Source organism: Lepidochelys olivacea (genome assembly GCF_965140295.1).
Source record: "Lepidochelys olivacea isolate rLepOli2 genome assembly, chromosome: 24".
NCBI lineage: Eukaryota > Metazoa > Chordata > Testudines > Cheloniidae > Lepidochelys > Lepidochelys olivacea.
The window spans coordinates 8,191,553-8,218,593 of NC_140434.1; the positions used below are offsets into that span (position 1 = coordinate 8,191,553).

At 54.4% G+C, this 27,041-nt stretch overlaps 2 protein-coding genes and 1 long non-coding RNA gene across 5 annotated transcripts in view; 2 read left to right on the top strand and 1 right to left on the bottom strand.

The window, feature by feature from the left end:
• LINGO4 (leucine rich repeat and Ig domain containing 4) lies at positions 1–18,206 on the top strand. 2 transcript variants are annotated; one of them, XM_084613548.1, is made up of 2 exons: positions 1–116; positions 13,069–18,206. In XM_084613548.1, the coding sequence occupies exon 2, from the start codon at positions 15,414–15,416 to the stop codon at positions 17,223–17,225; it is 1,812 nt and encodes a 603-aa protein (XP_084469674.1). In that variant the 5' UTR covers positions 1–116; positions 13,069–15,413; the 3' UTR covers positions 17,226–18,206. The 2 variants fall into 2 exon arrangements, with proteins under 2 accessions (XP_084469674.1, XP_084469675.1); XM_084613549.1 differs by lacking the exon at positions 1–116 and having other exon boundaries at positions 13,105–13,201; positions 15,402–18,169.
• Positions 10,303–27,041, bottom strand: part of LOC311512375 — a 26,501-nt gene continuing 9,762 nt past the window's right edge. The window contains exons 3-4 of the long non-coding RNA XR_014709445.1: positions 13,008–13,111; positions 10,303–10,905 (exon numbers count right to left, since the gene is read on the bottom strand). This is a non-coding gene — a long non-coding RNA (uncharacterized lncRNA). The remainder of the gene's footprint in view (positions 10,906–13,007; positions 13,112–27,041) is intronic.
• Positions 26,315–27,041, top strand: part of LOC311512354 (semaphorin-7A-like) — a 22,933-nt gene continuing 22,206 nt past the window's right edge. The window contains exon 1 of one of the 2 annotated variants that reach the window (XM_084613547.1): positions 26,315–26,578. In XM_084613547.1, the coding sequence (XP_084469673.1) occupies positions 26,500–26,578 (79 nt within the window). In that variant the 5' untranslated portion in view covers positions 26,315–26,499. The remainder of the gene's footprint in view (positions 26,579–27,041) is intronic. The other variant, XM_084613546.1, reaches the window with a different exon arrangement.

Here is a 27,041-nt window from a genome sequence, read left to right on the forward strand (position 1 = left end):
GAGAGCCACGTGGTTGAAAGGCAGCAGCAGAGCAAAGCAGGGATAAGACACACGCTGACGACTGTCATCATGCAACCCAGAAGCATCCTCGCTCCTGCAGGCACCAGATGCTTCAGGTAAGAGGCTGCCGGGTGCCCTCTGCTACCGGTTTGTGATGGACAGAGGCTTGAAGGCGCTGCGTCCTGAGCTGCCCCGAGCTGACCCTGCTAGCAATGGGAGGAAGGCAACTGATTTGCAAAACGGTTCTTTCGCCTCCTGGTCGGGTTTTGCCTTGGGAATGGGGGCAGCAGCATGTCGCTGCGAAGCCTGTGGTGGCAGGGCGTGGGGGTGGGTTCGGGGGTGTCCTTCTCTCTGGAAAAGCCCAGACTTTGGGGAGATTGGTCCTTGGAGCTGATGGCCCGATCCTGCGAGATGCTGAGTACCACAGATCTCAGGGAAGACTTGGTAAAGGGACTACTAAGTAGGGTTGCTAGGTGTCCGTTTTTTGACCGGATTGCCCAGTCGAAAAGGGACGCTGGCAGCTCCGGTCAGTAGCGCTGACCGGACTGTTAAAAGTCCGGTTGGCGTGGAGATGGCAGGCTCCCTACCCGGCACCACACGGCTCCCAGAAGCAACCGGCATGTCTTTCTGGCTCCTAGGTGGAGGCACGGAGGGGTCGGGGGAAGGAGGGATGGTTGCATTGCAAGATCCCTTGCAGAGCCAAAAAGACTGGTATCAGTCACAGCATCACTGAAAATTATGGAGAGGGTTAGAAAACACAGAACCCAGCTTGTTCCATGACCTGGGACCCACCTGTCACTGGCATGTCAGACTCAGGGATCACAGCCGTCCCTTCTGAAAAAGATCAGTGAGTGGAACTCCATTGGCTTAGGAGAGAGATGCCGGCCAAGTCAATATTTTGTAGAAATTGAGATCCTGAAATGGGGCAGCTTGCCATGAGGAAAAGCGATGCAATCTTGTTCCTTCAATGCAGCTGGTTCATTTCACTCATGCAGCCCGATTTTTCAATTCTGCCCTTTCCGGTCCAGCTTTTCCAACACAAAAGGGCTTACCTTAAAACAGAGAGCAGACGCTGGTTCCAGTTGCCTGTCGCCAAACTGCATGCTGGCTAAATTCTCCCGGGAGGCTTGGTCGATGTTTTTGTCTGGCGCTTTGCAGACTGATCACTTTTTCAATACGTTTTTAATATCCAGGGCAAGGATGTTATCAAGTTCGACCTGAGTTAAAATGCTTAGCAGCAACTCTGCAAATAATGGGTCGTTTTGCCTGCTACAATATAGCACAGAGACTTCACAAACACTTCCATGTACTACTGCTTTTAGTCAAATGCCGTTCCGGATGAGAAGCCGGGTGATTTTTCTTTAGCCTCTTGTTAATCAATCTTTTTCTTTTTTGTAAGGGCACACAGCTAAGACCGTGTGTGAATATCCTAATTTCTAATGCACATTTCTGAGCTAAATGTCATTGCCAGCTGGAAGAATATATAAGTCTTTAGTGTTAATCCAGAGGACGATAAACCTACCACATTGGGATAGACCCTCAATCTTTGCAAACCAGCACGGCTCCACTCACCTAGTAGTCTGACTTGCCAGTGTACCTCAGCTGAGGGGCTGGCTCGGCGGGTTTTAAAAATAACTGGCATTTACATGTTGATCAGCCACAAATTCAGCTGTGCAGAAGGAAAGGAGGGTGCATTGAGTTAAGATATTTGGTTCTGATGTGTTAAATAAACCCAATTATCTCCTAAAGCCTCATCCAATTGATTTGAACCAGACTATTCATGGAGTAAGGTGTGAGTAAGGATGGGTAGGGCCATCGAGTTCAGTGCCCTGTCTCTGACACTGGCCAGCACCAGCTGCTATCAGCCGTGCCTTAGAGATTGGCTTAAGCTCTGAAGCACAAGGGGTAATATCTCTGCCAAAGGGATTGTTAGCAATAACTACACTAACCCTGGATCTTCTAGTTATCCATATAAATGTCCAGTCCCTCTGTGTATCTTGCTAAGTTCTTGGCTTCAGCCACTTCCTGTGGCAGTGAGTTCCACAGGCTTGTCGCACATTTGTTGAAAAGATCTTTCCTTCTTTTCATTTCGTTAGGCAACCCCTTGTCCCAGCATTGGGACACAGAGAGACCAAAATCTGGGCAGCTGGAGGGTAACTAGTGTCCGGAAATCTTCAACGGGGCGGAGATCTGTGGGAACGCTACAAGTCTTTGGCCACGGGGCCCTTTAAAGGAGTTCAGCCAGTTTCTCCGGGCGCTGCCACAGCTTGTTGAGGGCTGAGTGCAAATAACAAGGTGTTAGCTGGTTTCAAGGCAAAGCCAGGAACTGTCATATGGAGAGCGGCATCATAAAAAGCAGCAAACTCGCTTCGCTTGGGCTATAATTAGCACCGATCAAACTTCATGATGTAAATGCAGCGTCGTGCCAAGGTTGGCTATTTAAAGCAGTCGCTAATGTGCAATCCTGTCTCGGTCAATAATCCTTGGTGGCTCTGTGCTGTCCCTGGATTTTTGGGAGAAATGTGTCCCTCTTGTGCACTGTCATAAACTGCAGGTTGCCAGTTCCAGGAGGTCATTTCCCAGCTGGCTCCTTCTGCTGGGATCTGGGACCCGCCCCCGGAGATGAAAAGGATGCATTAGTGGTTAGGGCGCTAGCTAAGGTCTTCGGAGAACCAGGTACAATTCCTAGCTCTGCTACAGGCTTCCGGAGTGACCTTGAGCAAGTCACTTCGGGCCAGATTCACACAGGGGACTTCCGTCTCCGTGCATTGCATGGGGAGAGTTAGGCGCCGAGGAAAGGCATCTCCAGGCACTGGGGAACTGCATAAGCTAGGAAGCAGTGCAAAGCAGAGGCATGGGGGGCAGAGGAGCTGTGAGAATACGCAACAGCCCCGTGGTTAGGGGTACACCTTTAGCATGTAGGAGACGCTGGGTCCAAGCCCTTGCTCCAAATCAGACGGAGCAGAGATTTGAAGCTGAGTCCCTCCATCAGCTTGGGGGGAGAGACACGTGTCATTGTCTGATCGCCCCCCCCCCCCCAGTGGTTTGTGTTCGGCCGAGGGGTGCCCAGCGCTCGCCGACTGGATCGCGCCCCGCAGGGCAGACAGGTGGGGAATCGCCTCGTTTGAAAATCACCCCGGGGGCTGAGCAGTTCGTTAGTTGAGGGGCGGGGTCAGGACTCGGCTTGGCCCAGGCCTGACTGAAGAAATCTTGGGGAGAGGGGACCCTCGCTCTAGCAATGAACAGGTTAATGGGGGCCTGAGAGGCCGGTTCTGCTCCCTGGTTGCACCAGGAGGCTGGGGAAGGGGCTGAGCGAGGGAGAAGCAGCAGGGACCAGGAGGTGCTGCAGGGAAGGAATTCCACAATCCCTCTCTCGGCCTTGGAGGGCGCAGAGGCTGGCCGGGGAGCTGGCCGGGCCCTCCAGGATCTGGGCTTCCAGTGGGCTTGATTGAGGGTCAGGTGGAAGGTCAAGCCCCAGGAGGGCAGTAGCTGGATTAAGTTTGTACTTCGGGGGTTCCTGGGGGGAGCCCTGTGGGTTCTGGCCCGGAGAGAAGGGTGAACCTAGAGAGGCTGTGGGAGAGGCCAGCTGACAGGCTACGGCAGGGAGGCAGGAGCAGGGGGTCTGACGGGGCAGACATCAGCTGCCGGTTATAGGGTCCCTGGTCTGGAACCCAGTATAGAGCCTGGGCTGGGCTTCCCCCACCAGCCGCTGGGGAAGGTGGCGTGAGGCCTGTGAGCAGGGGATAAGGACGGCGGAAAACCCAGAGGGAAGGGCTGTGAGGCCCATGGGACCGAGGAGCAGACCTCAGGTTGTTGCCTCTTTCTCTTGGGCTTCCTGGTCCCCCAAAAGGGGTGGCACCAAACCGTGACCTGGCCGGCGGGCCGAGTCGCCAGATGGGACCTCTGCAGAGCTGGAGCAGCCATTGCCAGGGGGTGCTCGAGAGGACAGCGCTGCTATGCTAAACCCAGCCACGAGGGGGCGCACCAGTCAGATAGTCTACAGGCACGTATGGCGTTAAGCCACAGTGAGGAGCGTGTCGGTGATGCCTAAATCCCTTTGTGTATCTGGCCCGTCTGTGCTCTGTGCCTCAGTTTCCCCATCTGTACAATGGGGATAACAGCACCGCCCAACCTCACAGGGGTGCATGAGGATAAATACAGCAAAGACGGCGAGGCACTTGGATACTCCAGTGAGCCTCATTCACATTGCACCGGCCACCCCTGGGTGGCCGATTGGCCAGATTCGAAAGGCCAGCCGGCAGGGGGCGGCTTTCCAACCCCGCGGCCAGACCGACCATTCAGACAACAGTTGTGTTATGGCAGGAGGATTGTACAGCCCGGGGGAGCTGCTGGCATGGACGCAGTGCATCAGATCCTCTTGTGTGAGGCGGAGGCGGGTATTTGAGGGGTGGCCGAAGTTCTGGGAAATGAAAGAACATTAATAACCTTCCAGAACTTGTGAAGTCACTACTGGCAACTTAGTGACTGGCCGAGAGGTGCTAATTATAAGTGATATAGAAACAGGCGAGCTGTTGAGCGGTCTTCCAATGACATAATGTATCTTATGGTATTTTAATGAGGGAGGCAAGGTTGTAGGGTCAGGATTCCTGGGTTCCTTTCCCCAGCTTTGCTCTTCAAACAATGGTGAGTCATTCTTAATGGGTTGAAATGTGCCCTGTCTGCAAAACGGGGCGAATGAGACCCACTGCGCAGGGGGATCTGTGAGGATCTGAGGATCCCCAGCTGTAAGATCAGACCCTTGGATGTTAACGAGGTGATTGGGTGAGGAGTGGGAGAGTCTGGGATACAGAGTTCAGATCCTGACTCTAGCCTCGGTCCGTTATTAATTCTAATTAATTTGAGCGTATCTAATTAATTGACTAATTCCATCATTAAACAGTCACTCCTGTTTCTGAGTGAATGTGTTGCGTGGGACTGTCGGTGGAGAGGGAGTAAAGCTGTAGGAATGCCACTGACTTGATGGGAATCACCCTGAATTGATACCTGAGCAGGACTGACCCTTCCCCAGCTTCTTGCTTATTTTCCCATTCAAATACCCCTAGTGACAAAAAACTAGTTAACTGGGGTAGGCCGTACCTTCTGGCTCCTCCGGAAAACACCCCCATGTGAAGGGAGGAGGGATAGCTCAGTGGTTTGAGCATTGGCCTGCTAAACCCAGGGTTGTGAGTTCATAGAATATCAGGGTTGGAAGGGACCTCTAGAGGTCATCTAGTCCAAGCCCTTGCTCAAAGCAGGACCAATCCCCGTTTTTGCCCCAGATCCCTAAATGGCCCCTTCAAGGATTGATCTCACAACCCTGGGTTTAGTAGGCCAAAGCTCAAACCACTGAGCTATCCCTCCCCCCAGAGTTCAAGTTCAATCCCTGAGGGGGCCATTTAGGGATCTGGGGCAAAAATTGGGGATTGGTCCTGCTTTGAGCAAGGGATTGGACTAGATGACCTCCTGAGGTCCCTTCCAACCCTGATATTCTATGATCTGCCCTTTTAAGATACAGGCTGTGGCGTGGAGCCAAAACAGGCTGGACTGGGCTATATGAACAAGCAGCTGAACAAGAGAGAGGACTGTGGAACCCACGCTGACTTCAGTGGCTGGGCTCTGGCTCAGACCAGACACAGAGACTTTGTGGACTTTAAGCTTGGGAGCTCTGCACCAGAATCCTGAGCTAAGGCCCTGCCCCGAGATCCTAAAGGGGACGTACTTATTTTGTTAGGTTTCAGAGTAGCAGCCGTGTTAGTCTGTATTCGCGAAAAGAAAAGGAGGACTCGTGGCACCTTAGAGACTAACCAATTTATTTGAGCACAAGCTTTCGTGAGCTACAGCTCACTTCATCGGATGCATTCCGTGGAAAATGCATCCGATGAAGTGAGCTGTCGCTCACGAAAGCTCGTGCTCAAATAAATTGGTTAGTCTCTAAGGTGCCACGAGTCCTCCTGCTCTTATTTTGTTGGTTTGTTTTGGCTTCCCCTTGCCTGGATCCTTTACGTATTGATGACCCAGATGGCAGGAATAACATGCAGTACCCATCTGGCCACAAGGGGGGGTGTACGTGGCACATGCCATGAGTTGCACAATGTTCTGAGGTTTGATAGCCCCAGTTCCTGGAGCTGTGCTTTTTGGGAGCTTTTATTTAAACTTTTTTGAAAAGCAAGTTTCCAGCCCCCTGACTAGGGAGAAAAGCTTGAACACCTGCCCCCAAAAGGCCCACGAAGCAGACCGCAAATCAAAAGCATTCAACATTTATTAAAAAAAAACCAAAAACAACTCGTGCTTTTTAAGCCACTCTTTCCACAGTTTTCAGAGTAACAGCCGTGTTAGTCTGTATTCGCAAAAAGAAAAGGAGGACTTGTGGCACCTTAGAGACTAACCAATTTATTTGAGCATGAGCTTTCGTGAGCTACATGCCGATACTTTCCACAGTATGCATCCGATGAAGTGAGCTGTAGCTCACGAAAGCTTATGCTCAAATAAATTGGTTAGTCTCTAAGATGCCACAAGTCCTCCTTTTCTTTTGATTTTGTTTAAGGGCCTGATTCATGCTTTCTGAACACTGCGGGTGGCACTAGTGGGGTTTTCAGTGGGACCCCATGTGACGAAGCGGGACTGTTCTTAATGTTTCCTCTGAATAGTGTGGGGGTGCCTCAGTTTCCCCTATGCAGTTCTTAAGTATTTAGGTGGTGGGATAAGGGTCTATGATCCTTGCAGAGCCCTAGAGGGCAGGTATGTGCAGGGGTCTGGACACAGAGAATGCCCAATACCCTGTTTCCTGGCAACTGATGGCCTGGGCCCTTCCCCCTGCCAGGTGAGAGCTAAAGGGTTAGAGAACAAAGGAATCAGGTGACCTCCTGGCCCAGGAAAGGGACAAAGCCCAGAGGAGGAGGGGCTGGAGGGAGTTTCAGTTTGGGGCTGGCTGGGACATGGAGTGAAGGGCAGACGTGGTTGTCTGGCTCACTGCCCCCCAGAATGGACCCGGCTGAGGGGTCCTGTTCTCTGCACCTACAAGCTCTGTTTTAGACCATGTTCCTGTCGTCTAATAAACCTTCTGTTTTACTAGCTGGCTGAGAGTCACGTCTGACTGCGGAGCTGGGGGGCAGGACCCGCTGGCTTCCCCAGGAGCCCGCCTGGGCGGACTCGCTGTGGGAAGCGCACAGAGGGGCAGAGGATGCTGAATGCTCCGAGGTCAGACCCAGGAAGGTGGAAGATGTGTGAGCTGTGTGTCCTGAAGACAGGCTGCTCACAGAAAGGAGACTTCCCCATAGTCCTGACTGGCTTCATAGGGAGCAGTTCCAGAGCATAACCCGGGGACTCCGTGACACCCCAACATGTCCATCTATCAGCTTATCTGGTATTGTAGTATAGTGCTCATCAAGGGTTAGTTAACGGGGTTATTCAGAGAATTATGGGTTGGGGCCATATTCATAAATCCCCAGAACTTCTAAGGAATGGCTGCCCCCAGGCAAAGCTCGGTGTACGTGGGATCAGACTAGGGTCATCAGATAGCAAGTTGGAAAGATCAGGACCGGGGGGAGGGAATAAAGTGGGGGAGGGGGTAATAAGGTCCTATATAAGGCAAAGCCCCTAATAATCGGGACAGTTTTGATAACATCGGGACATCTGCTCAGCCTAGATCAGACAGGGAGTAGTTATTTGATAGGGAGGGGGTATCTTTCTACTAGGCAACAATCAGGAGTTGTATTAGATGACTGGAGCTGCTATGTAAAATCAGGTGGGTGGGGGTGGTACTCTTTCCAGGCTCCACCCACTAAATAAGCTCCACCCACACAAGTCACCAAAATGAGACCCCACTCATAACAGAATCTATGCGGATATTCAAAATATGCTTGTGTTGCCACCGACCAGGCTGGGCTTGGCTCATGCTTGGTGGGGCTTGACAGTGTCTCCTTGGGCTCAGCTCCTCCCATGTTGGGGGGGGAAATAAGTGGTGGCCCCTCCTGCACCTTACCCACTTGGGGCACAAAACGAGATGCCGCACACACTAGATGGTCCCGATCTATGTCCCTCGCCCTGCTCTCAAGCCAGGAATGGAAGGGCTGACTGGGCTGATGTTTAAATTCTCATCACTGGGCATCACAGTTTGCTCCTCCCCGAGGTGACCGGGGCAATTCAGACCTCGCCGAGGGATTGTCCCAAGTTCCCCGCAGACCATCGGTGAACCTCCAAAAAAGCGAACAAAGCGTTTCTTCCCAGTCGTGCCTGACCTCTTAAAAAATGAAAGTGGAGACTCTGGAGAACAAGGCTGTGGGCTCAGAGCGGTGGTGGGAGGGTGAATGGGTGCGTGCCAGCCGTTCCTGAGCGCTGGATAAGATCCGTGAAAGCTAAAGGTTGCCTGGATTGATTCAGAGCGCAGGAGGTCTTTGCAGAGCTCTCGTTACTCAAGATGAAATCCAAGGTGGAGCACGACTCCGGACATGCCGAAACCCGCAAATAGGACCACAGCATTGCAGGGCCTTCGTCACAGAGATGAATTCCACCCTCCCCTTGAAGAAAGCTCCTTGCCTGGGTAAGGCAAACAGAGGTTCACCATAGATCCCTGCAGTGTTACCCTGGGTCTGAGCACCTGGGTTAGCCCAGCCCAGGCGTGAGCAGCCGCATGGCAAAGCCCTGCCCAGGTTACTGTGTCCTCACCGGTGCTGCGTTCCCCTGGGGACTTCTGGGGGCGCGTCCCATGGTGCTTTGTGCTGCTCTGAGTGGAGCTGCCCTGTGATTCTTCCCTGGCCAATTGGGGGAGAACTTGTCTGTGCGTCTAGGCACACGGAAGGCAATTGTGGGGAGGCACAGGAAGGCTGTCAGCCCTCGAGGGGTTTAACCCGCATCCTCGCTGCCAAGGGAGCAGGGTCCCCTCACCAGCCAGGCTCTCGCCCACTGAGTCAATGGAGAGCGAGCAGCTCTCTGTCCTTCATTTATGGTTTTAAACACCAGCAGCGACTGGGCTCCGCCTGGCAGGTGAACGTCAGCCTGGCATCGATACTGGCAGTGCGGCTTAAACCCACTGCTGGGCAAATTCTCTCTGTTCCCAACCCAAGAGGCAGCTCAGCGACATGGGTGCAAAGCCTCACGGAGGGCAGAGTCGGGCCCGTCGCGGAATCCCCGGGCAGAGTCGGGCCCGTCGCGGAATCCCCGGGCAGAGTCGGGCCCGCCGCGGAATCCCCGGGCAGAGTCGGGCCCGCCGCGGAATCCCCGGGCAGAGTTGGGCCCGTCGCAGAATCCCCGGGCAGAGTCGGGCCGCTGGGTCTAAGCCAGTACCAAGTTCTCATTTCTTCCTTTGCACTGCAGTCTCTGCCCCCGTCCGCCCCTCACCCCCTTTTCTCTTTGGCCAACACACCTGCATTAGCCTGATTAAAGCTCCCTCTGCTCAGATCTCTGAATCTAATCACCATTCATCTGCCTCCTGGGGCTACTTAGGAGTTGGCAGCTCTGAGCTTGGACGCTCGGGCTGCGTTTTTACTGAAAAAGGCCTTTTAAAAAAATACTAATTAAACCTGTGTTGCCAGCACAAAATGATCCCGGGGCCAGATCGTGTTTGCAGCGGTTGTTCTCAACCCGTCAGCACTGGCCTTCCGTGTGGCAAAACAAGTAGGCGAGAAATTGACGGCTTCTCTTGGGGGGGGTTTCGACTGGAAAATCCCGTCCGTTCTGGTCTACACTTAGACTTACAGCAGCATGGGTGTGTCGGGCAGGGATGTGAAATAGTCACCTGCTATGGTGACACCCTGTGTTGGTGTAGACACAACTACACCCACAGAAAATGGCTTTGGGCGGCCTAGTTAATGTCGTTCAGGGAGGTAGTGTTCCTACACCGGCAGAAAAGCTCCCTCTGTCGGTGCACGCTGCATTTATACACTGGGAAGCTATGTGGGCATGCGCTGTGTAGGCCAGGTGTAGCTTAAGCGTCATTCCCCCAGGGTTGGGTGGGTTTGTCGTACTTTGGGAGTTAATTGCTAAGAAAAGATGCAGGATCTCTCTCACTTAGCCTTCACCCCCTCCTGTTGCTCCATCACCCGTTTCCTCTGTGCCACTGCAGTTAGCTGCCGTAAGGGATAATAATTCCCCAGGGTTTCTTTCGCCCTGAAGGATCCAAAAGAGCTTTGCAAACGATGACCAAATCCTGCAGTCCTTACTTAGGCAATTCTACCATTCAAGTCTCCGGAAGTTTTGTCCAAGAATAAAAATGCACTTTGCCTGGCGCCAAAATGCAGTCTGTTCTGGGGTGGAACACGGCAGCACACAACAATGCAACATATTTTATTTGTCATATATATTTCTTTATCCTAAAAGCAAGGAGAGACACTGTCCCGTTCCTACCGTCTGTACAATCTAAACTCAACTTGACACCACAACAAGTGAGGATTGGAAAGAGACTGAGACTAGATCGGAATAAAGTCCCCGCCAGCGTTCTCAGCAGACAGAATGGGCGAGCATTTGGCCACGACATCAGGAGAGATGCCCTTTCTCTTCCAGCAGCTGCAGTTCGAGGGCATTGTCATTGCTCCATGGCTGGAAGACTTCACCAGCATTGAGTGGGACTCGGATCCCGTTGCAAAGGGGATTCTGTACATGGAAATTGTATTGGTAGAAGATTATTGAGCCCTGGGAATCTAAGAGAACTGAACATAGTGTTTTTTAAAAGGAGGCCACCTCTGCTCTCTGAGAACATCTTGTGGAGAGATGCTAAACTCCAGCTGAGCTGTACAGGGGATTTGCAGTCCTCGTTCCTCTCTGAAAACAGGGGACAAAACTGACACCTTTCAATTATACCTACAGCCCAGTCCTGCTCCTCTGGTGTGCCAGGATCTACCCGGAGTAGCCCTGCTGGAGTGATGCTGAGTTTACACCAGCGTCACGGAGGTCAGGATCTGTCTCTGTCCTCTAGCCGGTAAAGAAAGACAACATTAGGAAGCGCCATGCGTGCCAGACCTCATTTCACCAATGACATTCTAGTCGAGTAGGGAAAGGCAACAGCTCCCATTCCAATGAATTCTTGTCCTCCCACCCCTTCCAAGCCTCCCCCCCCACCTCTATGATGAATGTTCTCCCCCTTTTCAATCATCCCTTGCTTTGATGGCTGCGTTTTAATGCATGTGCTGGCAAGATGCCACAGGGGCACTCAAAGGAGATTGCTTTCCTTGGCCTGACTTGAGAGCCACAGCGTCCCGGCCTTTGCAAACAGAGAATTGCCAGCCGGCAGGCTAGGAGGAAGCCAGCCAGGCCTCTGGGTTGGAGATGCGACTATCTCTCAGGGCTTGTACAAGCGTGGGCACGTAACAACCGTCTCTGCATTGCCCTGGCCACTGTTAGACAAGGAGCGCTAAAATCTAGCTTCCAGCCTGAATAATAGTGCCCTGCCTAGAAAGCAGAGGTTCCCAAATGTGGGGCGCGCTCCCCTACGGGGGCACGGAGTGGAGGAATGTTCGTGGGGGGGGCATGGCAGGATCCAGGCCAGCCCCAGCACCATGGGAGGTGGGGAGGGAGCACCACCCAGCCCTGCTCTGCTCCCAGCTCTTCTCCGGCCCTGCTCACAAGCCGCGGCTCCCAGTCCATGCCCATATCCACCCCCGACTGCGGCCCAGCTGCTGCTCCGTTCTCGGCCCTGGCCCTGCTCCCGCTCCCAGTCTCACCCCCAGTTGAGGCCCCAGCCTCGGCCCCCTTCCCCCTGTCTGCATTCCCCTCCCCCCAGAGCTGGGGCCCTGCTCCCAGCCCTGGCTTCAGGGGGTGAGGGGAGGCTGGATAGAGGTAAGGGGCGGGGCGTGACCCTGAAAAGTTTGGGGACCACTGCTATAGACGGTCTCCTTCTCCTGCCTGTCAGGCTGTTGCTGCATGCTGTTATAGGCTGCCATACCTCACCCCAGAAGAGGCTGCTTGTCAGCAGGTCTAGGTACACTTCTAACGTGCTTTGTGGAAGGTGCTAGCAGAGGGCAAAGTGGCTGGGAAGTATCGGCAGAGGGGGAGGCAGTTGCTTGGGATGGCCCAGGAGGAGGAAGAGTAACGGGATGAAGTTAGGGAGAGGTAAATTTAAGCTGAATAGCCAGGAAGATGAAGATATGGGTTAGGGAGGCAATCATCCCCTGGGGGCCAGTGGTAGATACAGCTGGCGAATATACCATGGGGCAGAGAATGGGCACTAGGCACCATGACCTGGCATTAGAGCGAAATCAGGGTCTTGTGTCTAACCCACTGAGTTCCCTTCCCAGCTCCGCTACAGATCCCAGGTGTGACCTTGGACAAGTCATTTAGTCTCTCTGGACCTCAACTTTTTGTTTTCTTACAGTCCCCCCATTTCCTTCACTCTTGGCCTGTCTTGTCTGTTCGGACAGCAAGTGCCAGGGGCAGGGACTGTCCCTCCCTGTGGCAATGCAGCGCCTGGCACAATGGGGTCTAGATTTCAGTTGGGTTCTCTGATCACAGGGGAAGACAGGGTGTTTCAGGGGATAGAGCACTGGACTGGGACTCAGGAGACCTGCGTTTGAGTCTCAGCTCTGCCACTGGGGGACTGTGGGCAAGTCCCTTAACCTCTCTGTGCCTCGGTTTCCCCATCGGTACAATGGGGATAATGATACTGACCTCCTTTGTAACACACTTGGCGATCTAGGGGGGGAAGAGCTAGGTCGTACTGTTATCTCCATGTACAGAGGGGGGCACGGAGGCTAAGTGATTTGTGCAAGGTCACACAGGCAGTCGGTGGCAGAGCAGGGAGATGAACCCATGTCTCCACAGGCCTAGGCTTGGGCTCTAACCACTGGACCATGCTGCCTCTGTAGTAGCTGTGTTTCTGCAATGCACCCTCCTGCTTGCGGCTATGGTAGCAGCCCTTAAAGCCTGGGGTTTTTAAGGCTGCAGCATCAGATCCCTGCCCGCTTTGTTTCCAGGGGCTCAGCCTCCCGGGGCGCAAGTGACAAACACTCACAGTGGCCTGAGTGTATCTTTGCCCCCGTCCTACAGAACCAGCCAGTTCCCTTGCAGATAGTTCTTACCGACGGGCGTCTCCATCAGTGGGGTGACGAGTCACCGACCATTTTGATTCTCTCTCCCCAGTGGGCCATGACCTGCAAGAAGGACAGCGTGGCCAGCGGGAGCCCTGGGGAAACGGGGGAGTCAAACCGGAATCTCTTTGCTGCGATCTGAACTGGCCGTGCGCACAGACACCCCGCCAGGGTCATGATTAAAGGTAAGTGTGTCTTCCCGGAGCACACCGGATGGTGGCTGGAAAGGCGGGCTGGAATTAAATGACAAAAGCTGCCCATCTCTGGGAAATCGCCTGCAACGTGGCAGGGGCGTGTGTCATGGGAGAGACCTGGGTTCAAGTCTGCACTCTTGCACAGCTGCCTGGTGGCACCTAACCCTGCTGTGAAGGGCTGGGAGAAAGCCAGCTACCCGCTGGAGGAGACCCTTTGCCACACCCAGCAGCCAAACCCCCTGCCATGGGAATGGGGTGTGTGCGCTGGGACAGAGCATCCCTCTTGGTGCTGCGAATAGAAACCCCTTGTTCAGGGCTTATGCCAACCCTTTGTTGGGGCAGGGGCAGTTATCCCGGCACTACAGGGTTTGTTGCACTGCCCTGTGGCAGACACTAGATGGCGCACTGGTCCGAGGGAGGCTATTTCTGCATTCCTCCAGGAGCTGCAGTGCCCCTGGTCGAGGGCCACGTCCGAGCGAGGGGCAGGGATTTCCCCGCCCGTCTGGGAAAAGCAAGTGCCCGGTTTTTCATTCCCGCCAGATCCAGGCACAGGCTAGCAACGACTCTAGTCCCTGGGGGCGTCTCAACGGCAGCAGCAGGGGTAACTTCCAGCTTGGGCAGACGTTCCAGCCCAGTTCCCCGGCCCTCCCAGCTGGGATTCAGTCTCAGGTCACTCACTTGCCTGACAAGATCCCATGTAGCCTTGGCCAAAAATGAAAGAAGCTGGGACCGGTCCCTGGGGACAGCTCCCTCCCTGGGATCAGACTGATACGGCTGAAAGGCATCTTGCGGCAAGTGACGAGGATGGGTGATGGCGGCCTCTTTGCCAATGCCGGATCCTTTCAAGATGCTTGGTGCGACACCGACAGTGGATAAAACCCATCAGTAAGGCTAAGATTTTGTCACGGATATTTTTAGTAAAAGTCATGGACAGGTCACAGTCAATAAAGAAAATTTCATGGACGCCCGTGACCTGTCTGTGACTTTCTCTAAAAATATGCATGACAACATGAGGAGCTGCGGGGTCCCCAGGGTGGCTGGGCAGCTGCGGGGGCCCTGACTCGGAGCTGCAGGGTCCCCCCGCCCGCAGAAGCTGGGAACTGCGGGGTACCCCCGCCGCCTGCTGTGGCTCGGAGCTCCGATGGACCCCCCCGACCTGGGGCAGTGGGGTACCCCACAGCTCCCTGCCACCACGGGCAGTGGGGACCCTGCAGCTCCTGACTGCCACGGGATGAAGTCACGGAGGTCTCTGGAAGTCCTGGATTCTATGACTTCTGGGACCTCCGGGACTAAATCGTAGCCTCCCCCATCAGTGCTGCAGCAATTTATGCTCTGAAGCCTTCCAAACTTGTCAAACGGCAGCTGTGGAGAACATGGTTTTCTACCCCTTGGGCATTCATTAGAGGGGAACTTGAATTTTAATAAATCATTTGAGGCTGGAAAAGTTCCCGGCATCGTCCTCTGCTTTAAAAATAATACATCATATCCCAGGGCCACTGAATTTCAGTGCTGAGCGAGATCCATTGTCCTTCACCTGCAATGCTAACCGGGACTGCCAACATGGCGGGGACGGCGGGGTGGATAAAATACAGCCTTGGGTGTGCATGTCAGCATGGAGAGGCATTTAAATCACATTGATAGTGCCATCTCTGCTGTGGGTTAGCTGACATTCTCCAGAAGGCAAAGGTTTTATCAGCCGTGGTGCGATCCAGCGGGTAGAAGGCCGGACAGAGACTCAGGAACCTGGGTTCTAGTCCCGGCTCTGCCACTGATGTGCTGCGTGACCTTCGACAAGTCCCTTTCTCCTCCTGGGCCCACGGGGGACTCTCCTCCTTTAAGTGTTTCTGAGGTCAACGGATTGCAAGCGTATCAGGTGCTGTGGAGGAATTGTGAGTTTAGGAGTATCCTTGCAGGGAGAGAGAGTCAAACGCCGACCCTCTCCTGCTACCACGTCAGGAGGCAAATTGGGGCCCAGATTTGGTCCTTGGGAGATAGCCCTGGCCAGACACCATGGTGATGGCGAAAAAACAAAGAGCCAGCCCTGCACCAGTGTTAGGTTCAAGATGCTGTGCTGTCTGGCTCTTAGATAGATGGGCCTGCTGCATGGCTCTCCCAAGGCACCCATGGCCAGCTGCTGTCTAGGTGTAGATCTGCTTTGGTTCTCTAACTATGGGATGTTCTTGTTTTGCAGAAAGCAGGTAAGATGGTGGCTGGGCCTTTCCTAGACTCTCCCTTCTCTTGGGCTTGTTGGCATCCCCTGTTCTTCCTTGCCCTGGAGGCCCTCCTGACGGGATCCAGCTGGAGCTGCCCTTCCAGGTGCCACTGCTCCTCCCAGGACAGGTCTGTCTTCTGCAATCGCCGGCGCCTGACCACCGTGCCGGGCGGGATCCCCCCGGAGTCTGAGCTCCTGGACCTGAGCAAGAACCGGATCAGGACCTTGCACCAGGGCATGTTCTCCCGCCTGCAGCCCTTGAAGGAGCTGGACCTGAGCGAGAACATCATCTCCAACATCGAGCCTGGAGCCTTTAACAGCCTGCAGAAGCTGATGACCCTGCGGCTGAAGAGTAACCAGCTGAAAATTGTCCCGCCTGGAATCTTCACCGGCCTCCCTAACCTCACCATCCTTGACATCAGCGAGAACAAGATCGTCATCTTCCTGGACCACTCCTTCAAAGACCTATTCAACCTTAGGAAGCTGGAGGCCGGGGACAACCACCTGGTCTTCATCTCACCGGAAGCCTTCAGCGGGCTCCTCCGTCTGCAGCAGCTCACCCTGGAGAAGTGCAACTTGACGGGCGTGCCCCAGCTCGCCCTCTCCCAGCTTCCCCACCTGGTGGAGCTCCGGTTCAAGGTGCTCAACATCAGTGTCCTCCACAACTACTCCTTCCGGAGGCTGCACCGTTTGAACGTGCTGGAGATTGACCGCTGGCCTTTCCTGGCGACGCTGGAGCCCCACAGCCTCTCGGGACTGAACTTGACCTCCTTGTCCATCACCAAGTGCAACCTCAGCGCCGTTCCTTACGAGGCGTTCAGGCATTTGGTTTATCTCCGGTACCTGGATCTCTCCCACAACCCCATCTCGGTGATCCATGGGAAGAGGCTGAGTGACCTTTCGCGCCTTCAGGAATTCCACCTCTCCGGAGGCAAGCTGGCCACCATCGCCACCAGTGCCTTCCAAGGACTCAACTACTTCCGGCTGCTCAACGTCTCTGGTAACGCCCTGAGGACCTTGGAAGAAGGGGTCTTCCACTCGGTGGGGAACCTGGAAATCCTGCGGTTAGACAGGAACCCCCTGGCCTGTGACTGCCGGCTCTTATGGATTATCCGAAGGCGACGCAGGCTTAACTTCGGAGGGCAGCAGCCCGCCTGCGCGAGCCCCACAACGGTCAAAGGGAAAGTCTTCAAGGACTTCTCCGACGTCCTCCTGCCCAGTCACTTCACCTGCAGGAAGTCTAAGATCCCAGACAAGACCCCTCAGCAGGTGAGTGTGGAAGAGGGGGGAAAAGCAACCTTGAGCTGCAAGGGCGAAGGGGATCCACATCCAACCGTCTACTGGGTGTCACCTCATAACATCCGCCTGGACTCCAACCACAAGGGGCGGATGAGGGTCTTTGCAGATGGCACCTTGGAGGTTGACTATGCCCTAGCCCAGGACAGCGGCACCTACCACTGCGTTGCCAGCAACGTAGCAGGGAACGACACTTTGCTGGCGCACCTTCTCGTGAGCAAGCCCTCCGCCCAGTTGGGCAACGACTCCTTCCTGTTCTCCAACCGCTCGGAGGCCTTCCAGACATCCCTCATCGACGTGGGCACGCTGGTGGGAGTCTTGGCCATGGGCATCCTGCCATTCCTCAGCTCGGTCACCGTCTGCTTCGTCTTCATCTTCTTCTGGAGCAAGAGCAAAGGGAAGGTCAAGCATCACGCCACCTTCGAGTTCGTCCCTCATTATCCCCATGCGGCCTGGAACAAGCCGCGCAGCAGTGGCGGAGGCAAGTTTGCCATGAAACTCATGTGATGGGGGGGCCATTTTCTCACCTCAGGCCCCCATAGCTTTGTAAACCTGGGAACGAAAAATGCAGAGAACTTACAAAAGTGGTTCATCTTTGTGAGCTGCCGACGCCAGCACCCCGCTCCACCTGTGCAGCAGCGCGGGGGGCCGGGGAGTCTTGTGGTCAGCATGAAGCAGAGATCGTTTATAGTTGACCTTTTTGGCCGACTCTCAGGGACCTGGCAATGATACTGGTGCAGGTTTGGTGTAAAGATAACATGTTAAGGCAGAAGCTAGAGACTATGGACTTGGTGGCGTGGGGAGTTGGGCCTGGACTATGAAGCCTTTCATCTCTAGGTCACTGGTTCTAACCCCGCCTAGGTTGGCGGGGGCTGGAGAGGTGGGGACCTCTGGGGAATGAGGTTAGTGGGGCGTGGTGAAGTTCCCAGGGGGCAGCTGTCACATCTCAATAACTGGATGAGCCATGGTCCTTACTCCAGGAAGTGGTCAGGTTTGAGGTGTGTTGGCTGGGAAGCATGGGGGGGAAACGTAAATGTCCCAGAGCTGTGGAGAGAGGATGTGTCCTAAAGCAGTGAGATAAAGGAGGAAGGATCTTGTGGGACATTGTAAAATCATGGCTCCTTCCTCTGGAGTGGAACAGCTCTCACAACATGGCAGAAAATAATATAACTGTCCGAGTGGGGCAATTTATCAGGGGTTTTGGCAGTTCTGCTATAAAATGATGGGGGTAAACTGGGTAGGGTTAATAATTGGAAGTGTCTTTGCCAGGCCTGGAGTCATCTTTGTCCCTGAAATCACCCAGATCCTTAATGGGCTCCCAGAGGGGAGACAAAATGTTCATCTTTCCCCTCTTCCCGTGACCCTTTTACAACCTCTCAATCTGCAGTGAATTATTCATGTCAGGCAAAAACCAAGCGTGCTGCTAAATGCAATCTATTAAAACCACTGTGGTTGAAAGTCTTGTCTAATGCTTAACCAGATCGTCGAGAGCAATACATAACACTCCGCACTTCTATAGCAACTGCGAGGCAAAGAGCTCAAAGCCCATCACAGTCATTATGGGGTTACACCTCATGACAACCCGTTGATGCAGGTAAATAGCACAATCCCCATGCTACAGATGGGGAAACTGAGGCATGGAGCAGGGCGGCATTGTGTCCTTTGCTCTTTATACTACAACACTATGAACAAGCTACCCAGGCAGAGCTGGGGCCTAAATAACTACGTTCAGTCACTATACAGGAATGTGCCAGGCCTAGTTACACAGAGCAGGTGGCTCTGGCTGGTTTCCGAAAGCTTCTCAGAACGTAGTACACTGTGAGTGCCACTAGAGGGCTCACAAGCTATAGTATTAACACCTAATTGGGGAAACTGAGGCACTGAGAGGGGCCATGATTTGCCTTGAGATCACACAGTGGAGCTGGGAATAGACTAGACCTCCAGGAATTCTGACGTGCATCTCTGCTCTAAATACTAGAGTCTGTTTCTCAAATGTGGCCACCGTGGCTGCATGTAGCCACCAGGGTCTTGTCTTGCGGCCACGGCCTCCTGGGCTGTGACTTGGGGGAGGAATCTAGCAGCCCCTCCGACTCCCTGTTGCTCCCGGATGCACTGCCTTGGTGTTGATTGCTGGGGCCGCCAGCAGGGGTTGGACCCTGCCCTCCTCTGGAGACACCTGGGGTACAATGCTGGGGGAGAAGGCAGCCAGTGAATTTCCCACCTTCCCAGGGGCACTGGGGCTTAAGCTTTGGGCTACAGCAATGGGGTGGCGGGGCAGCAGACTCTGCCCGGGGGCCTCGGGCTCTGGCTGTGCAGTGGCAGGGTCCAGGCTCCGCTGCCGGGCTTTGGGCTCCTGCCTCCCCTGACCCCCTCTCCAGGGCTGAGTAAGTCTGCTATGAAAAGTGATACTTGTATGTTAGTTAATATCACTTTTCACATCAGACTTACTAGCTAGCACCAAATAAATTACGACAAGTTGGCCATGTATATGTGCGTATTTATTTGTTCTTGCTAAAGCTAATTTCGTATTTTAGGGGAAAGTGTGGGGGCGGCCACCAGCAAGAGTTGGTGGCCACACTCTGAGGCCACCAAAAAAATTGTCCTGAGAACCCCTGCACTGGACAACCCTCCCCAAGACACATGGGCCAGGGAATAATTTATATTCCCCACCAACTTTGCCGGGTGGCCTCCCTGTAACTCCAGACCTGGCCTCACAGCCTAGGGAACCAGAGATGACACGAAGACGCAGGAATTGAACTTTCATTCCTTTGCCCTGGGTTTTGTTGGAAAAATTTCCAAAGATATTGGCTCGTAGCAGCTAAAGCACCGGCGTCTCTGCTACACGATGGCCGCTTTGCCCTAGAGCCCCACATATGACCGCGTTCTCTGTGGGGCTGCGCCGCCGGGTCAAGAGCAGCCCTCCTTGGGCAAACAGCACCTGCGTTGCAATGGCAGATCTCCAGGCCCCCTGGCACAATCCGAGCCGGGCATGTTTATGGTCCATCTGTCCCTTCCAAATCGCTTTCCCTCCTTGGTGCAGTAAACCAAAACCGCTCCGGGAATCCAGGGGGCAAAGAAATTTCGGGCATAGACGATATTTTTGTGGCAAGTTACCGGGCATGACGCTGGGAGCCACGCTCGCTCAGGGGTGGCGTTCAGGGTCCCTCGAGGGGCGGCATTGGTCACACAGCGAGGTTGATGAGTCAGTTCCTGGACTTGCGCTAAAGGGGTCTATTTTAGCAGACAGCCCAGGTTTCATCCCTCCTGCCTACGATTAGCCCGGTGCTTTGCATTAGCAATGTGGGTACTGAAGGAGCCCCGTAGTCCCCCCGGCCCCGGCGCTAGGTGCTGTATGCACACGGTCCCTTTCTCCTCCTGGTAGCCCAGCTACAAGCCACGGGCTTGGTCCATCACGCTGCTCCTGGCCGTCGGCCCAGCTTGTGAAACGCATGCATCTCCTGAGTCATTTTTCCTCAACTGCAGTTTTCCGCTACCTCCTTGGAGAAGTTGGAGCCTGGCTGGGGCCCCCTGGGGGATTTTGTCCCCTGCATTTTATACCAGCTTGGCTGAGGTTTGAATTTAGCCCTAACTGCATCCTAAAAGAATTCTGTCACTTGTGTGCTTGGGTGGGAGGCTAATTGTCTAAGGGGGAAATTGACTCCCGGGCCTGGGTGCCAGCACACAGCAGAAGCCCTCAGACCATGATTCTCAGTTGCTCCGTTCCCACACCAGGGACAGGGATGAAAGGCCGGGAGTGGGGAGAGGAGGCACGACGGTAGCTGTGAACTTTAAGCCATCTTTCTGCTCCCTGTATCCTGGAGCTGTGCTCTGCCCGATCCCTGCGGGGGCATACAACACAGAGAATAGCTGCAGCCCAGAGCACTCCAGCTCCCTCTCTGACATGATCCCTGCAACAGGGATGGAGGCCAGCTTGGCTCACTGGACATGTCTGCGAACAGCCCTCATCCTCCAGCTTGAAACTCCCCAGCTGGATTCTCTCTCTTCAGCAGGCCCAAATCCACAAGCCCTTGGACTGGGGGCAGGGTGTTCAGAGATGGAGTGTGACGACTGTTCTTGGCGGTCTCTCAGGAGCTCAAGGCTCGTCAGAGGTGATAACCCTCCCCACGCTCCCCCTGCGAGGGGAAAACTGAGGCACAGAGATTTGCTTCCAAGTTATACTGTAAGTCATTCAAACTGGGCTAGAGCACAGGACATGCCCGAGTCCCAGGCCCTGCTTTAAATCTCTACCCCTCTGCCACAGCCGGGAATTGAACCCAGGAGTTCTGACTCCCAGTCCCCCCTGCTCTGACCACTAGGCCCAACTCCCCTCCCAGAGCTGGGAATTGAACCTGGGAATCCTGACTTTCCTTCCTCCTCCCTGCTCTCACCTCTGCCCCCCAATATGCTGTAGCAGCCATACCCAGCCCAGGAACAACTGGGCTGATTCCCACAGGGCCTGCAGTGTTCCCAGCATTTCCCTGGGGCAGGCTGGGGTGCAGAGTGCGAGAGGGGGCTCAGGGCGGGGGGTTGGGGTGCAGGGTGCAGGAGGGGCTCAGGGCAGGGAGTTGGGGTGCAGAGTACAGCAGAGGGCTCAGGCCCCCTCCCTCAGGGGCCACAGGGACGTGGTGCTGACCGCTTCCGGGAGTGGCGTGGGGCCAGGGCAGGCAGGGAACTTGTATTAGCCCCACTGCACCACAGAGCTGGCAATTCCGCAGGCCGGATCCAAAGCCCTGACGGGCCGGATCCAGCCCACGGGCCGTAGTAGGCCAAAGACTCGGAAAGCCAGTTTTAACCCAGATATATTTAACTAGCTCGCTGAAAATGCATTGAAGAGTGCCATACAGTCTGTGTGTTATTCTCTGCACCATGCAATGGGAAAAGGTTTTACGTGCATCTCAGCAAAGCACAATTCACGCTATCGAGCAAAGGATCGATAGTTTCTTCCCTCTATTCCCAATCCCCCCACCCCATGGGCTTCCTGACAATCAATTAGAACCTTTGCTACCCAGTACCAGGCCAGGACGCCGGGGTTCTCTTTCCAAAGCTGCCATGTGATTTGTGACCTGGAACCGCTCTGGAGGCCTCAGTTTCCCTGCCTGTACAACAGGAGGTAGGTGGGTCTCATTCCTCCAGGTGGAGCTGCGAGGCCTCCTTGTTAGCAAAAATCTTGGCTGACAAGGGGCTGGAGGGATTTTAGGGTTTGTTATTCTTTAGTCTTCCCTGTCATTTTCTGTCCCCAGCGTTATAGCCAGGCAGGACAAATCAGCGCAAATGAAAAGAGGAAGCTGTTTCTTGAGCCTCAGCCTAAATCCAAGATCCAAGCAGTGATTTGGAACTTGCAGAGGGAGAGAGATGCCAGAGTACCTGTGTGATGGCATGACACTGCAAAACACAGATCTCTCATAAGGGCAGGGTGCGCAGGCTGTCAGACGAGGGAGCCCATGTTCACAAACGGCCCAGGCTGCAGGGAATAAAAGAGAAATAGCGGAGGGAGCCTAGGCAGGGCTTAGAAAAGAAATCAGGACTGGAGGGAGTTGGGGGGAGAGTCAGCCCAGTGGGAAGGGAGCAAACTGTCAGCATACGAGATGCTGCTGCCCAGGGTTTAAACACTGAACAATTCCCGAGCCAAGCGTTGGTTCCCCAGAAATCAAAGCAGGATGAGGAATGGACTAACTACGGATTGCACAGTGAGTCAGTGCTGGGGCTGGGAATAGCACCCAGGAGTCCCAGCTCCCATTCTCCCCCCTTGCTCCAACCACTAGACCCCACTCCCCTCCCAGAGCTGGGAATAGCGCCCAGGAATCCTTTGTCCCAGCCCCCCTGCTCTAAGCACTAGACCCAGCTCCCCTCCCAGAGCTGGGAATAGCGCCCAGGAATCCTGAATCCTCATCCCCATGTTCTAACCACATCCCTCCCCTCCTAGCTCCCAACCCACCCCCAACCGCTAAGAAGACCCCTGCCCTCCCTGAGCTGGGATTAGAACCCAGGAGTCCTGGTGCCCCTTTCCCATGCACTAACCACTAGCCAGGAGTGCTGACGCCTAGCCTGAGTCCCTGCCCTGCCCTCCATAATGCAGCAAAAAGAGCAGGGAGCGGCTGTAGATTTGCAATCGCTAAAGCCCTGAAGAGCTCCATTCCCCACGCCCCAAACACACCCAGCAGCACAGACTGAGCTCCCCGCCACCTCCAGGGCAGGGGGAGGCCCCGAGCTGGGTCAGCTCCCCATGCCAGGCAGGAAGAAATGAAAGAGTCTTGCTGGGCGCTGTGGGCCCCGACCCAGCCCACCCGTGGCGCTTATCCAGCCTGGAGATGGGTGGGGCTTAGAAGGGAGGATCCCGGCTCAGTTTGGCGGCGGGGGGGGGAGGGGAGTGTCCTGGAGGAGAGGGGTACAGGAGCCCCGGAAAGAAGGGGGTTTCTGCTTGGGGAACCTGCTTGAAAGCCTTGGCTGCCCAGACCCTTGGAGAGAGGGAGGGGGGCTGGTTCTTGTCTGGGGCTCGGCCTTGGCATGTTGGGGATGCCCCCAACTCTCTGTGGCTGAATTACGTTACCCCCATCAGGGGGGCAGATGCTATGAGCAGCAGGGCTGGACTCTGGCAGGAACCATGCCCGCCCTTTCCTCATGGGGTCTGGAGGGATATAACCCTTTACAGGCCCAGTGCTGGGGCAGTCACCCGTCTCCCTAAATTCCCCCTTTGCTCCAGTTCAATAACAGGTTTCAAATGGCTGCTGTGCTCCACCCAGAGGCAGCTGCATGTCAGCACCGGAGAAGTCTTTCTAATATACAGACTCAAGCACTTTCAGCCCCCCATGGCTAAGGGGAGAGGTACAAGCAGTGACATGAGACATGGGGAGTGCCGGGGGGCGGGAGAGGAGCTTATTCAGTGTAATGCTACTGAAAATGCAGAAGACAGGCTGTGAAAGCATTCGAACCTGTAGTCACTTCCAGCAGAACCGACCCGGGTTGGGGAGCACAGCCAGGGGGTCGGAGAAGCTGAAATTCTGTCTGCAAAGGGGCAGAGGAAGGCAGTGAAAATGATTAGAGGATGGAAGACCCGCCGTTCGAGGGGAGATTGAGAAGACTGGGGCTGTTCTGCTTGGAAAAGAGGTGACTACGGGGGGAAAGGACAGAGGTCCATAAAATCATGACCGGTGTGGAGAAAGTGACGAGGGACGTGTTAGTTACCCCTTCACAGACCACAGGAACCAGGGCCACTCACTGAAATTAATAGGCAATGGCTTTTAAACAAGCATACGGTATTCTTCACAGTCAACCTGTGGAACTCACCGCCAGGGTACGCTGTGAAGGCCAAAAGTATAACTAGGTTCAAAAAGGAAAAGTTCCTGAAGGATAAGTCCATCAATGGACATTAGCCAAGATGGTCGGGGGGACGCAACCCCTAGCCTCAGACAGCCAGAAATTGGACTGGACAACAATTGATCATTCAAAATTGCCCCGTTCTGTTCATTCCCCCTGAAGCAGCTGGCCCCTGGCCACTGTCGGAAGACAGGATACTGGCTAGGTGGGCCATTGGTCTGACCCAGTGTGTTCTTATCCTCGTCTTGCGTGGCTAGGGCTCGCTCGGGCATTCAGAATGCAACGCCTTCATGGCTTCGCTCCATGCTCCATTGTCCTGGGCAAGGCCCAGCAGGAATAACCCTTTGGGAAAGTGCAAAGATAAAGAGCTCCACGCATCGTTTGCAAAGCTGGTCTAGCCCAAAATTAGACCCCGAACAGCGACAGGTGAGCGCTCTCTTCTGTGGAGAGGTTGGCAGGCGAGGCTTGGATATCGGCAGTTCTAGTCCCCAACCCACTGACTCCCACAACTGACCTCTTCAACCCAATCTGAGACATCTAGAGCCTGATCTTCAGAGATCATAGAATATCAGGGTTGGAAGGGACTTCAGGAGGTCATCTAGTCCAACCCCCTGCTCAAAGCAGGACCTATCCCCAATTTTTGCCCCAGATCCCTAAATGGCCCCCTCAAGGATTGAACTCACAACCCTGGGTTTAGCAGGCCAATGCTCAAACCACTGAGCTATCCCTCCCCCAATGGGTGACCCACCAAACCAGCTGATGGCCAGGGGAGCCGCATCTCTGAAAACCAGGCCCTGAGCATCTCAAACTGGGGCCCCCCAAAGTGGAGGCGTTGAAAGCTGAGTGGCCATTTTGGAGGTTTTGCACTTGGCCTCCTTGTGCCATCAGTGGGGCAGCTAAACGGGAAGCGAGCGAAGGTCGCGGGCCTGGTTTTAGAGTCGGGTTTGTGGGCCCAGTTGGGCTCACGTAGACACCCGCCCAATTTTGCTTGCCAACCAGGTAGTCAGTCCTTGAAGTCACAGCAGCTGAGCCCATGTTTGGTTCTGGCCCCAGAGCTGGGCGCGGCACCTGGGAAAGGCAGCAGTCACACAGCGGGAGGAGTGCTTGTAACCCCTCCGCTGTGTGTATGCCCAGATTTTAAATGGCTTTAGTGCCATGGGCCTGCCTCTGTTCCTGCACTCAGGGGAGAGACAAATCCAGTGTTACCCCCACACCCCTGAGTGGGTCACCAGCAGCCCTGACTGAACCTGGGATTTCTGGATCTGTACACAGGCACCTTCACTGCCCGAGCTAAGCAACTTGGGTCTGTTAGGTGCAGCAGCCGATCAACCCCAATATGTGAGGGACAGAGTGTTGCATACGGTGGGTGCGGGTAAGGCTGGCTTTGCCTTGAAGCCACCTTTCTGCTCCCAGTATTCTGGGGCTGTGCAAGGCCCTGCCTCGGCCGCAACGCCCATTAGAGCAGCCCTGAGGCTGCTCGATTTTACGCTTTACTCCCCACGGAAGCAGGGGCTGGGCGCAAGGCAAGTGCAGAGGCTAACCTCAGCTCCAGAGAGGTCCCCTGCACAGGGGAGAGTCTTAGGGGGGGCACAATTTCAGCCCCTTGTATAGCCCACCAGAGCAGCCTCAAGGGGCCCTGGTGTAGCCAAGAACTAGGTCCCTTCTGTCTAGCACTGGGCCCATCACCATGGCAACCTGTTCCTTTGGCAGAGGGCTTTTAACTAGGGGAACTAAAGTCCCTCCTCGGCTTTACAACTCACCTGCTGTCTGGGTTAGCATCAGCTCCTGCCAGCTTCAGAGCTCCCCCGATCCAGTGAGCATCATTTACTAGGCAACCCTCCTGGAGTCCTCCCGGACGATATATGCTGGGGACCGACCTTCCGGCCTCAAGTGATCCTGCTTAGGCAGTTACACTGGGGGGAGAGGGGGCACTGATTGGGCTCAAGGGTAGGGGGACGTGGCCTTTCTGCACTAAAAGAGGTTTCATGCTGAAACCAGGACAAAATGCGGAGCCTGGCATCTGCATTTCCAGTGCAGGGCTGATGCTTGGGCTAGAAAATCCCAGGGGCAGGGCGTCCCCACTGACCGATGAGCAACCCCTGAACGGGTGGCCTTTAAAACCACTTCGCTAGATCGCTGCAGCTCGCTCCCGCACCTTGTGATTTTCCCATCTTCCCCACAAGAGCAATTTCTTGCTGAAGCTGTTTTCTGGAGCTCCATTTTGTGGAGCTCGGGGGGGGGTTATTTTCTCCTCCGTCTCCTCTCCTTTGAAGGAAGTTATGCTGACGTTACATCTCCTGGCTCAGGATGGCAGGTATAAAATGTGAAACTGCAGACGAGCCCACCAGAGAAAGCCCAAGGCTCAGAACTATACAGACAGCACCGAGCCAGCCCTGCCAGAGTCTTAGTGACAGTAGTTAACATCAGAAAGAAAATTCTCTCCAGAGGCGTGTGGACAGGCACAAATATGAGATCTCTGTATTTATTCCTCCTGTCAGCGTTCTGTTCAGCCCAAAAGATACCAAGACTGAAGTTTACCCTTAAAGGTGAGATAAGATCTGATGCGTCTGTTGGTGCCATATTCCTGACCCACTCGGTATGTTTCATTTCATATTGTTTTTGCTGTTTGCTTGACTTGGCTTGTATGACGCGGGGGTTAATTTCCTATCGGCCTCCTGCGGATCTAACCATCTGATGATAGGAAATGAAAGGTGGGAGTGTTTAATGGGGGGCAAAGAGGGGATGGCATGGTGGGTTTAGAAAGCAGCTTTTGAGGTGGGGAGGGGAGTTTTGCTGGGGGAATATTTTACTTAAAGACTGATCCATACATTAATTTGATTTGATTAAAGAGATGACAAGAAGGAAACTTTTATTTATTTTTTGGCTGCCAGTGGCAGATAACCGTCAATCTGGGCTGTTGGTCTGACAGGTGTTACAACTGCAGCCTGATCAGTGATTTCATTTGGAGTCACTTCCCATCTGATTCAAAACTGACAGGCTCAGGGTTAA

Coding starts and splice junctions, on each gene's coding strand:
- LINGO4 (XM_084613548.1), top strand. CDS start 15,414: ATGGTGGCTGGGCCTTTCCTAGACTCTCCCTTCTCTTGGGCTTGTTGG.